The sequence below is a fragment of the Limulus polyphemus genome, unplaced genomic scaffold (genome assembly GCF_000517525.1).
Source record: "Limulus polyphemus unplaced genomic scaffold, Limulus_polyphemus-2.1.2 Scaffold1517, whole genome shotgun sequence".
Classification (NCBI taxonomy): Eukaryota; Metazoa; Arthropoda; class Merostomata; order Xiphosura; family Limulidae; genus Limulus; species Limulus polyphemus.
Genome location: NW_013667127.1, coordinates 4,400 through 18,620, shown reverse-complemented (window position 1 = coordinate 18,620; position 14,221 = coordinate 4,400). Strand labels below are relative to the sequence as shown.

At 33.3% G+C, this 14,221-nt stretch overlaps 1 protein-coding gene across 1 annotated transcript in view; it reads right to left on the bottom strand.

The window, feature by feature from the left end:
* Positions 1 to 11,741, bottom strand: part of LOC106463921 (calmodulin-binding transcription activator 2-like) — a 101,672-nt gene extending 89,931 nt beyond the window's left edge. The window contains 2 exon segments of the mRNA XM_022391560.1: positions 4,619 to 4,713; positions 11,669 to 11,741. Coding sequence (XP_022247268.1) covers positions 4,619 to 4,713; positions 11,669 to 11,741 — 168 coding nt within the window.
* Positions 11,742 to 14,221: the final 2,480 nt, after the last annotated feature.

Below are 14,221 nucleotides of genomic sequence, written 5' to 3'. Positions count from 1 at the left end.
AATTTAGCTTCGGTTCGTTTCATAGACTGCTATAAACACCTTTTCACTACTTTGTTTAGTACTGGTTTTATTCTTCGTTTTTGTGAGGATCATTGTTTCAACTCGTAAAACCGTGTCATACAGTGGACATTTATAACTGTTTCATACTCTGTACACTGTTATAAGTCCCATTACTATACTTTATTGTGGTTGAAATAAAGTTACGTCTACGTGGGTTTGTTTGTCTGACCACGTAAAATGTTTTTAAATAGACCAGAACCTATCTATCTAACACATAATTCCTGCATGAAAGTGCAGCTTAAATGCCGTGCGTGAAAATGATAAGATAAGGAAAATTAAAGCGAAAGGCATGAAAACTACTACAAATGTTTGGCGGATCGCGGCAAGTATGATTATTATTATCATCCGGTTTTAAAAATCTAGTTTTGTGTGTAGAATCACAATTGCACCAGAGTATAGTCACGTGCTGATTCCTTACACCGTGATTAGTTGTCATTCAAGCAATCAGAAAGTGTCATATTTTTATAAAACATATGGAAACTTCAAGCAGTCATACCAAGCCCATTAGTAGGAGTGGTGTAATGTAGTCACAACTCCCAGGATTGAAATATCAACCACATGACAAGAGCATGCACGTACGCAGGGGGTGTTCGAACTCCCTATTTTTGTGATGTAAAAAAATACTTACACTAAGTTCATGTTCATGTGAACGTTCGGCATCTGCTCTCCGCAAACTGAAGAAAGAGTGGATGCTCTAGCTTTAACACAATCTTTATGACACTGCTATTAACATTGAAACTAATATAAGTTATCTATGAAAAAGCACCCCTGAAGAATAAAGCACGTTAACATGTTATTTTAGTAGTGCACACATGTACGTATATGATAGCCAATGACTGACATAGCTAATATACTATTGTTGTACTGGGTTGTTTAAATTAGTAATACAATTTAACAATTAATAACTACTCTGTATATAGATAGTACAGTACTTTATTATAATAAAACACACATATTTATGCTAATTTAAGTCTAGTTCCCCATGCAGTGCTATAACAGAATGATGATTTGTTGACTTTTCATTGGATGTTTATGGATTTTCTATGAACAGTCAAACAATTGTTTAAGTTATATTTCATACAAAATTGCTTCCATATTTAATCTCATAGTACTTATTTTTTCACAAATTTTCTGGGGGTCATGACCCCAGATTCATGTAGCATTAGTATGCTTTGTATGCTGATTGTGCTTCGCATAATATGTGTTGGCTTTTGATCTCGCAAATTAGAACCCCCCTTTTCAAACATTCAGCGTACAGGCCTGAAGAGTGTAGAAATAAAAATTACGGATGGTCACGGAAATTCCATGCGAAAAATTACAGCAAAACTCTATGTTTCAGTAGGAGTTATAATAGAAAAACCAGGGGGTGCATAAAACTAGCAATACTAATCATAGAAGCAGTTGAGGTAGAAACTGTAAACCCTCCAGTTATCTCAGGTTACCTTTAGAAGGTATAAAGCAAGTGATTATGTGTACCATGCGAACGACTTTGCTGTAAATATATCTGTGAATGCTTCCCCGAGAGCAGTAATATAAATATTAACACGAAAACCTCTCCTGAGAAGAAGTAACAAAACCAAAAAGGTTGAAATGGGCATCAGATTACAAACCCTGGAATACGCAAAGATGAGGACGTGCGCTCTATATAGATGAATTCAAATTCGAATTGTTCGAAGGAGGAATAACGTCTACAATGAAGAGTGGTGGGGGATTCGTACAAAGTTAGGGCTTCATCTTAGCTGATGACACCCTGATTGGTGACAAATACAGGCTTATTTTGATGAACCATGCCATTCCTTCAGGAACACGACTCATCTTTCAGTAAGACAGTCATCTCAAGCATATAACAAATGTGGTGAAACGATATCTTAAGGTAAAGGGGCCGTTGGAACCCTCACAACCATGATTTGGTTTACACAAACTACCTGTATGAATATTCTTGAAACTGTATTGGCTTATGTAAAACTAAGAAGGTTAAAAGGCGACTGAATAACTTGGCTGAATTGTATGGGAATAGTACAGGACATTTGAAACAACATTCCACAATCGTACATTGATCAACTGTGTGAAACAAGGGTTAATGCTCACTGTGAAATTTAGGGTTCGCATAATACTAGTGTATTGTGCAACGTATATGCATTTCTTTTATATTTCATGTAATAATGTTTTGTACTATAGTGACCAATACTCGTTGTTTGTGTGTTTCCATAATGATTTCCATTTCTGTAAGTCTAGAAAAAATGTTAATAACTTCGTGTTATTTTAATTTTCCATAGTTGGACATAGTTGCAATGACACTGACGACAGTTATTATGATAATTAAGTCATAAGTCATTTCTTATTAGAAGATATGATCAGTATCAAGATATTAATGATGGCGACGAAAGTACAAACTTCTGATAAAACAAAAATTAAGACGTAAAACATTGAAAGTAAAGACAGCTTACATTTAGCAAAAAAGTAAAAATATAACCTTTAGCAAACAAAATATTAGACTTAGTGTCAATTATTAAAATCGTTTGAGCTCCTCTTCGAAGCAATATATAGAGACCGATTAACATCAATATGGCTGTAAAACAGCATCAAATATACATCCACAATGTATAGAGATGAATTAAGATCAATTTGGCTTTCAAACAACATCAAATGAATATCTTCATTATATAGGGATCATATAAGATTACTCTGGCTTTAAAACAGCATCAAATATACATCCACAATGTATAGAGATGAATTAAGATCAATTTGGCTTTAAAACAACATTAAATGAATATCCTCATTATATAGGGATCATATAAGATTACTCTGGCTTTAAAACAGCATCAAATATACATCCACAATGTATAGAGATGAATTAAGATTATTTTGGCTTTAAAACAACATCAAATGAATATCCACATTATGTAGAGGCCAATTAAGATCACTTTGACTTAAAAACAGCATTAAATGAACATTCACCAGCTATTCCATACTTTTTTTAAAAGAAAAAATAACTTTACATAGCTACCTATTAAAAACCTGTGACAGATTATTGCTTTACATAGAATAGCCAATGACACAAATTTGTTTATCATGAAAAAATACGCTCCTCGGAGTCAATTAATTTTCTAATATCATTCAACAGGGTCGAAATAGAAATGCAGACGACTTTAGCAGTCACTGAACACATCTTCCAACACAACATAAGTGGTGGTATCACCAGTAGAAGGTCGGCTACGTTGGATGATTTCGTAGAAGTGACCATGTTTGTAACCTTTTACATAGATGAGACATTATTTTTGCGGGATATTATGGTCCATGATGTATGTATATATGTTTGTGTGTGTGTGTCTATATATACGTGTGTGGGTGGGTGTATGTGTGTGCATGTAACGTTTATTATTTAACGAAATGTAAAATCAAGGAAATATCTACTTACCGCCCAACGTCCAATGTAAACTGACAAATTTTTGTGTTGAAAGTCAGAAATCAGAGACCACTCAATGAATCAATGTTTCTTGAGTAGCACGTAAATTTACACGAGGACTATCTGTGCTAGCCGTCCTTAATTTTGAGGTGTTAAAGTGTAGGCAACTAGCCAACAATACCCACCGCCAACTCTTAGGCTACTCTTGTTAGACCGAATATCGGGATTTGATTGTTTCAAGTAGATAAAAATCTCAAAAAACTTGAAATAATTTAACTCAGCTCCGAAAAAAAAAATTAAAATATTTATTGTATTCTTAATAATTTCATCAAAATTTAGTCTAATGCTAAAACGCAAACACAGTATTATTTACAATACATTATCAGTGCCGAACATGGTTACACGTGATTAACGTGCCCGTTGAATGTTTGATAAATAAATTTTTATATCATGTAAATAAACAGAGCAGAAAATCACTAACCTCACAGTCTATAGAAATATAAGTTCACAGCATTGCACACAAATAAATAACAGTTTAATTTGATTTTGTCAAATTTTCCTAGATACAGGGTTGTCCATATCTGTTTTATTTGGAAAAATGTCAAAGATACAGGCTTATTCATATCATTCTGTCTCCCGGTTCACGAAATTAGAAATTTATATCTAAATTCACAACGTTAGAATCTGGGGTTCGATTCCCTGTGGTAGATTGATTTGGTTTGTTTTGAATTTCCTGCAAAACTACATAAAGGCTATCTGCGCTAACCATCCCTAATTTAGCAGTGGAAGACTAGAGGGAAGACAGCTAGTCATTACCACCCACCGTCAACCCTTGGGCTACCCTTTTACAAACGAATAATGGGATTGGCCGTAACATTATAACTCCCCCACAGCTGAAAGGGCGAGCATGTTTGGTGGGACGGGTACTCGACCCCGCGACCCGCAGATTGCGAGTCGAGCGCCCAAACCAACAGGCCATGTCGGGCCCCCTACGGTAGATGGAACGCAAACTTGCCCTAAAACAAACAAAAAACGTATCTCTCTCAAAGTGCCTCTCCCTCTAGATTTATATCTCTAGTCGTGGCATGAGAACACTTTCCATAAAGAAACACTAAAAACGCATAGTTTCAATCACGTTGGCTGTTGCTGTACCTCGTTAGTATTCCAGCGGTGCCGTTGGCAAGAGAAATGGTCCACTTTAGGAATGGTTTCCAAGCTGAAAGGTAACTTCGGTCGGCCTCGATCTGCTGTTGAGAAAATAAGTAATAATTATGTTTTCAACTCTTCAGCTCGCGATAGTCACTCAACAGAAAATAAGAGTTAAGTAAGTTTTATCAGAAAAAATAGGTAATATTATCGTTTAAATTGAATTTTTTAAAGTTACACAAAACATGTCTATATTTTTGTGGTATTATAATCTAAAACTTTTATTTATTTATTAATCAAATGCTACAAAATTTCGTCCTTAAACCACTATACTAGCATTAGTAAAATTAACCTATTATAAACTGTACTTAAATACAGATGATATAACAACGTTTCTAGTTGAAGGAATATTCCTATAAAGAGTAGGATGACCATAAATATGAAATAAAATTATTTACTTTATCAAAACATTTAATATAAATAGAACCATTTGAAATTTTAGTATCTTGATATAATTAATGAACCTTAAAACTCGAAATTAGTGTTTTATTATATATTACACATTTTAATGCTGTAAGCATGATTACCCATTTCAGGACTATTTACGCTAGTCATATCATTATTATACTCACAAGTTAACTCGAACTGAAAATACCAGTATTTCAGGTACTTTCAACAATCTTAATTTAATCTAAATAAAGTCACAAATTAAACACATGTAGAATAATTTGTTCCCATGGAGACTCAAACAACTTGTTTATAAACCTTATGCTTAGAAATAATGAAATTGTTGGGAATACGTAGACTAACTAAATGTTTAATATTTACAGGATTAAATATTATTATTAAATAATTTAATAGATGATCCAGTAAAGTGACCTACAAATAGAGTTAATACACAAACAAGATCATTCAAAGGAGTTTTTGTATATAAAGTAGTCAAATCATAGCTGAGCAGTCTTAACTATATCAGCAAGATTTAAGACTCCAGAGTTATAATTATTATTATTACCTAAAAACTAAAACTTATTACTATTAATACCTTTTCTTTCTTTGATTTTACCAACCAACAGATTATATAGTTTATTTATCAGAATTGCAAGTTATTTCATCACAGTTTTCAAGAAACTACTAATAAATCTACATTTTATAGAGTGTTTATGTAATTTGGGTATAATATACATATAAAAGTAACTCAAGATTAGAATTTCATTCAGGAATCAAATTTACTTAGAACTTACTTGAATAATACTATTTTTTTATTTCTATTAATTAATAGAAAAGTATTGGTGGACTTAATTTTATCAACAATAATTTGTTTTACGAGTAAGTGCTATTATAACTATGATTTGCTATACTTGTTTTTTATATTAAACGGATAAATGAATGATTAATCTTACACTCTGATAAATTAATGTAATAAAGTTTATATCTAATTTTATTAAAAATGAAAAAAAGTATTTTCTAAAAACTATCTAAGTAGCCAGTATCATAATTAAATGAAATAATATTATAATTTAAAGTTTTTCAACTGATTTAAGAAGCTCTTGTTTATGACATTTATATTAATATTCTGCATTTAGATATTTTGAGACTTCTATATAAATCACGTTTTTAATCCATAATAATAAAAGGGCGTGTCTGTGGGTTTGTGTGTATGTGTATGTGACCGCCATAGCTCCAAGAGGAAAGAACCTAGAAACCTGAAATTTTGCACCCATACTAAGTGAACCCTGAGAGTGTGCACCTGGGTATTACTTATCTTATCCACATGCGTGCGCATCTTTTTAATGAACCAAGCTAGCAAGTGGCGTGGGTAGTGAATGCTTTCTCAGAAAGATGGCTCTGTTCTTTTTCTCTACGTAATTATCAACTCTCCCAGTCTCATAATGATTTTTTCCAGATTTCTTATAGAATTGGCAGGTCCTCATCTGACTTAGAGAGATATTAACAGTCAGAGTATAATCATGCATACTCCCCAGTTGGTTCATGTTTTTATCGCAAATAAAAATTACGTTTTACTATATTTTTACAACTTGATCAGTGGTTTTCGTGAACGTAATCAAAGTCGGAAATTCAAATTTAACTCTACATAACATTTTCTGTCGGTTCTCTTGTCATTGTGGTTCTATTCTTACTTGTAAAGTAAGAATACCAAAGGAGCCATTGTGGAATCGGAAATCCTTATCTGCTTTTTGTATTACTTTATTTTGAATTGATTTCTTATAGAGTTTGTGAGGTTTGGCGAGTAGAGGTAAAATATGATGTACGACTTATCTCTATAACACTGTGGGTCCGATTTCAACAGATACCACTAAACATGAGGATACATCTCATAATGTCCTGTAGCTTGAAGGTGTTAAAGCACTTAAAAATGTAAAAACAAATGTGCAATATGTATGATTGTACTAATTTAACATTATCAATGTCGGTCTGTTTAAGACGTTGTCGAAATAGACACATTTCTACAGATATTTCATATTTGTTTAATACAGTTATATTTATTAAAATAAAACTTTTCAGAATAATCGTATTACAAAACTGAAGTATTAATTTTCATGTTCATAAAAAGATTATTTAGCAATTTAAATAACAATTTGTGCAAAAGAGACTTATTTGACCTAAATTAGGTGAAAAACATAACAACTACACATCAATATCACCAACAGTTACTGTAAACTACAAATCAATATCACCAACAGTTACTGTAAACTACACATCAATAGCACCAACAGTTACTATAAACTACACATCAATATCACCAACAGTTACTGTAATCCATGTAATCAAACGTGGGAACACGTGATTCTTGTAAATCCCTCCCAGTGACACAGCGGTGTGTCTGCGGACTTACAAAGCTAGAAACCGGGATTCGATACCCGTGGTGGGCAGAGCACAGATAGCCCATTGTGTAGCTTTGTGCTTAACTACAAACAAACAAATAATCCATATAAATGACTTCACATGTTCATCTTGTAGAATAATCACAATAGCTACTCCAAGAGCATAACGATAACTCAGCATTATAGAAATCACCAATCAAATGATTTTGAATATGATTGTTTTGTTGTTAAGCACAGTGCTACACAGCAGATTATTTTTAACGTTATAAGCCCTGGGGCTTACCGGGGTTTTATATATGACCAAACAATACCTATCACTTGCTACGTACTGCATACGTATACATAAATAGTATAAAAAATAAAAGCTTGATGATGATCGGTGTGAATATATTCCTCTATACTCTTTTTTGCCTTATACTCCACTGGTTTGGTTTGTTTTGAATTTTGTGCAAGCTAGACGAGAGCTATCTGCGCTAGCCGTCCCTAATTTAACAGTGAAGACAAGTAGTCAACACTACCAACTCTTGGGCTACTCTTTTACCAACGAATAGTGGGATTTGACCGTCATATTATAACGACATTGTTAGAAACTATTCTAGGGTTTCATTGTTGGTAAAACACAAATATTTACACGGTTGAAATAAACAATAAAGTAGTTGACGAAGAGACTTTGGCACATGACACATTGTTAGAGACTATTCAAGGGTTTCAATGTTGGGAAGACAAGTTGAAATTCTGGGGCACCTGTATCGCATGTCACTTGTCATTTAGTAAAATAATTCATCAGACATATGCATGTACACACGTCTGCTCTTTCCACTGATTAACATTCGTTAGCTTTGTACTTTTTTATGATAATGACTGTAGTTTGGAGACCCTTTGATGAACGATAGGGGGAAACAAATGTCCCCTCTCCTAGCTAGTGCGTCCCCGCACATTGTATAGTGAAATGCACCATTAAAAGTTAAGGTGAAAGCTTGCGATGGTTGACCACATCAAACACATACTTGATAAAAGTCAAATTCCGTGATAACTACCATGACTAGGGTTACGAGACGTCCCAGTAAAACTAGGATCGTCCCAGTTTTTAGCCTTATTTTTTGTCCTGATCAGAAACAGTAAAAATATTAAATTGTGCCAGTTTCTCTGTACCTCAGTGTAAGTTTAAAATGTATAGTTTTTCGTGATACACGGCTCTTTTAATTTTACTTGGAAAGTTATCTGAAAAAGACAGATCACACGGTACAGTGTTCCATCTCTCTCTCTCTACTAAATTTTCTGAACTTAACCTGTTAGTGGGTAGCTGCAGGAATTGAGATTCAAAGAATTGCCCAGCCGTTAAAAAACACACGAAGAATCAACTTTTTTAGTAGGTTCAAGACAACTAAGAAACTTTATTTATTTATTATTTGTAATTAAATAACTTTAAAAATAGTTTGTGATTCTAAAACGCGATGCAATACACATCAGATTATTTAGCAAATGGTAAAAAGTGTGTTATTGTAATTTAAACTGTTTCAAAGCTGTTACAGTGTCACTCCATATGTAAAAAAAAGTTCCATGTTTGCACTCTGGAAATCAGGTAATCCAGAGAAGTAACATATGACGATTAATTAAAATAAGAGTGAAGATTTAAATACAGGCAACGGAAAACTGATAATATGTAATGTTTTTAAATGAATCCACAACACATGAATCAACACAGAATGTGTAACACATTCCTGTATTTACCGAACTGTAGAAAATAACATGTATGATGTTAGAGTTCAGCCGCTTCGGTATCAAATCACCCAACTCGGCAAATGACGCAGCGAGTTTTCAATTTTCGTTAGCTCTAGTCTAGACCAGTGCACTGGTATCACGCTCGACTGCACGTTACACTTGAGGTGGCTAAACTACGTCTTATCTGTTTCCAACATATACTGCTGCAAGATATATAGTAAATTCTTTGGAGCGATGCGATGAAAGTCTTCATAAACAACCTCATGCAATTGTGAGGATTTATCTTTGTATATGATGTATTGACAGACAACTAGTGTCGGACTGTGAAACAAGATGTTAACAAATAACCTTCTACGTCTATCAGAAACCTTACACTCGCCTACAGGAAACTACAAGGTACTGATTTGTTTTTCCAGTTTTTGGTACATGAGAGAATGAACCCGTTCATCTTTAATTCCGAATAATTGGTTTTTGGTGTTTCATGACGTAAAGCACCAAGGCTATCTGTACCTAATTCCGAATAAAAACTCATCAACACTTTTCTTTTCTTGAACCTACATTTTTCTAAAAATATTAAAATCAAGTCTTCGTAAAACAGGATTTCGTCTTACACGAGTTAAAAAAGGACAAACAGTCAGTTTTGTTAGGATTGTGCTAATAGAAGGGTAAATGAAAAAAAAAAATCGATAACAATGTTATTCTAGTCTCGACACAGATTACGTCTTTTAGTAAAGTGAAACCCAGTTACGTAAGATAGTGCATATGAACGCTGATCTTCGTATTATGGAGTGTATCTAATTATTAGTTCATGGAGTGCATTAGTACAAAATCACAGTATTAAAAAAATCACAAATACGTTCTTTAAACATTCTGTGGTGCACATATTAACATAAGTATTTCTTCTGATAGAAATAAATACATTATAAAATAAAGTACAATAGTTACAGAACCTTGAATATGGGGGAAATTGCGATTACTATGTTTTTAAGCATAAAGCTACAAATGGGCTATTTGTACTGTGCGGAAGGCGACACACGAATTTCAGTGTTATAAACTCAGAGACTTTCCGCTAAGCGACTAGGGGGCTTGCTATTACTAGTTCAGGTATATCGCCTTTTGGTAATTTCTTGTGAATCAAATAATCGAACATTCTAGAGATTGGGTTCTTAATTCTTTTTTTGACAATAATAGCTTCCGAAAATCATATCACATTAACGATTAAAAAAGGCATTTGATTTTGACCAAAGGTGAATAAAAATACCCAATCAACAATCTCGCACACGCTTCAATCAACTGCGAGAAAAACACCCGATTATGTACACGCTTCAATCAACTGCGAGAAAAACTCAATCATGTACATACTTAAATCAATTGCGATATATGACAAACAATTACAATTGACGAACGTGATGGAACTAATAAAAATCCAACTCGCTAGATTTCTTCAATACAAGAAACATTGCAGCAACGTAAAAAGTACATAAAAATAATAATTATAATGTGTAAATCTATTGAAAAATATACACATATTCAGTTGTTTCCTCTTTAAGAAACCTTTTTTTAGAATGCTTTTCTCAGCTCTAATAGTACACATAGAAACACAAGCTGAGGCACCCGTCATACGTCCGGAACATAAGGGTTGAATGTAGGGTTTGGACTAATAAATTAAATCAATAATTTGTATTTACATGCATAATTGATTTCACACACAATTTACTTTATAACTATTTTATTTTACATCTACTTTAGTCACACCTGCTTATTCTATTCCACATTACAGAAATGATGTTAAAATTACTTTAATATATTACTTTTACTAATCACTCTCTACAGCCTCAGTGTTTGTTGATACTCTGAGTGGTTTTTGATGGACCACTTTATAAGTTCTTCCTCATTCCCTTTATGTAGCTTTGTGCTTAACTACAAACAAACAAACTTCCTCATTCCTGGGCCAAAATAAATAGATTTCTTGGTGATTCTACTCTTGAACACTCAACATAGAACTGACTGTCAAAAGCAACGGGTTTTCAGATGTAGCCTTGTCACTGACTTTGTGCTTTGGTTGCCATTTTACCTGTCAAAAATGTGAATGTTTGATATTTTTAGCGAATGAACTCACAATGTTCTAAAAATAACAAAAAAAAGACCTTCAAGAAAAAACACAAAATAAAAAGTTTTAGACCAAGACTGTGGAGTCATTAGCTAAACAAGCATATTATTTACTGTGGACGAGGTCCAGGTAGGTGGAGCCGGGTAATAACCACCCTATGACATGCCCCTTGATCCTATGTATCATCCTACCAATTTTGGTTGAAATTGGTCCAAAGACCACAGAGTACTTCGCGGACAGACCAACCAACAGACAAATATTTCTACTTTTATAAGTATAGATATATTAGCAACTAAAAGGTTTAAAGTTGTAGTAACTAACATACTCAAGTGGTTCAAATAACTGCTGGAACCAATTCTTGGAGTTTATCACAATACTTACTATCAACCATCGGTACACACGTGGTAAAATAGACTCCTCCGCTCTTCTCCCACTCCTCAAAAACTGGAGTCATTGTTTTGTGCCCACCCTTATCTAACACGGTTGTTTTACTGGAATATAACAGGACATTTTGGAAACTTCAATGGATTATCATTAACTTTAGTGTTAATAGTATTTTCAGTTTGAACAATACCTTATGCGATGAAAGGACTAAATTAGGTGTAGGCATAGAGCAGAAGGAGGGGAACTAGTGTATTTTTATTACCAGATAACAATTTTTGCCTGTCACAGTTATAAGATCCCTTACCACCGACGAAGAGCCATTCCCGCCTAATGCCAATGGACCAAATAATTTACCTTTTCTCAATAATTAATTCAAATGTACAATTATCGTAGAATAGTGGTTAATTCTAAAAACTAGCATACCAGAAATAAGCTTTAACAACTTCTGATATAAAAAAAGCCGCATTATGGTACTAGAAGCTCCCCTCCCCAGTGACTCAGCTGTAAGTCCCTGGACATATGACTCTAGAAATCGGATTTCGATACATCACAAATAGCCCATTGTGCTTAACAACAACAACAAATGGTACTAAAAATAAATAAGTACAATCAATACTACTGATCAGGGGTGGAATCGGTATAACTCAGTGACAAGTGCTGAATGGAAGGATAGATTGGGCTTCATATTTATTTTTACTATCTTAAAAAGGTGAATAATCGGTAAGAACAAATTATTAGTTCAAATGTTACGTATTCTTCAAATGCTAAATAAATATAGGAACAGTGGGGTGATTAAGCCTACAATGGTATTTCTTAAACTGTACCTTGTCGTTCTGTGGTATGAGTTCCGTAGGCGGTGCCAGGAGATATTTAAACGTCAATAATTCGTTACTAAGCTGGAAGTGAATAAACGAAGATCGGATGATTTTTTTCTTTTTCGTTTACTAGAGCACAACCGTCTTAACAAAACAACAAGAACTTAACCAAAAGCTGTTCTTTCTCTCGAGAATCAGCTTCTAACCCTAAGCGAAAACCTAGAGGTACTGCGCGAACAATCTGTCAAATCTTTAAATAGAATAAACGATATAAACATATGTGATCAATGGAAATTATTTTTTGGATTTTAATTCTCCACTACACCTTAAGACATAATAACTTCAATAACGGCAAAATATTACGCGTATCTATCTATATATATATAGAGAGAAACACCAAACAAACACGATTGGAAATAGGACACATTTATAGCATTCTTGATAAAAAAAAACAGTTTCTACTTATTAAATAAACTAAGTGATTGCTAACGTTCTTATGAGCTTCTTACTTTTAATACAATAATGCGCAATCTAGAATTTACGACTGTCTCACAGAAAAGAAATCGATTAACGTTCATGTTGAATACTATCAACAAATCTTTTCTATTCAACACAAAACTGTAGGCAAGAAAATCCAATCAAGATATAATATTTCTTAATACTAATAAAATGCCTTTAATAAATAAATATATATATATATACGAAAGCAAGAGTCTAATATGCGTATCTAGAAAACTTGATGGAAATAGGTGGAGGATCCGAATAAGTCTTCTCTAAAAATAACTAGTCTTTTCAATAAGGTTACTCAGTATATACACACAACTTTTAGCTCTTTTTTTGCTGTAACTAAACGTCTGTGCACATATCTTCCATAACTTAGAATGTAATGTTTTATATAAGCACAACGGCGCCGTATGTCTTAGCGTTGACGTCAACATTTCAATTTCACAACACATTAGAAGTTCAAAACGAAATTGTCAAATTCGACGCAATCGATTTGGAAAAGAAACCGTAGTACAATAGGGTCTTTTTTTTTTGAAAATGTACGTGATTAAGATTTTTTCAATGTCTGAGACCTTTCTTTCAGCAATGACCGATGTGATGATAAAGTATGATTATTTATCAACATTTTTTCCATCCTTAATTTAAAAATAATTCTGACATTCGGTTATTTAATACAGAAAAAAAAATTATTATTTCACAGCTGCGATTAAAAATAGCTCACATTTAGATATACCCCAACAAAACTAGTACCGATTCTCCCCCCTCCTCCTCTCTTTTTTTATAAAGCTTCTGAGTCTTTTATCTTTCTTACGATTAAATATAAATTTGTATATGTATTTATGTTTAGAAACTAGGTTTTTGAAATTTGTTAGTGTAACCTCGGGTCACCTTAAAAATTCACATTAACTTCCTAGCATCACACAATGTTGTGACTACTTAATTTCCAAGATTTCACTATTTGGCCTTTTGAACATAAGCTTAATGTATTTTCGTGAACATTTCAAAACCAGCATGCAGAAATTAAGGCTTAAAGTTTTAAATGTAGAATACTAGTTCCTCCATCTGGTGAAACAGTGAATTCTAATCTTTACAAGTAGATACGTAAAAAAAGTATATTTAATTAGCTATACTGTTGGCAAGGTTGATTTTTAGTTTAGCCACATAGCTTATTCTGATCGTAATTTATTATTTTCTACCCTCAGTAGCTAATGCCACCTTTCCTTTTTTTTCA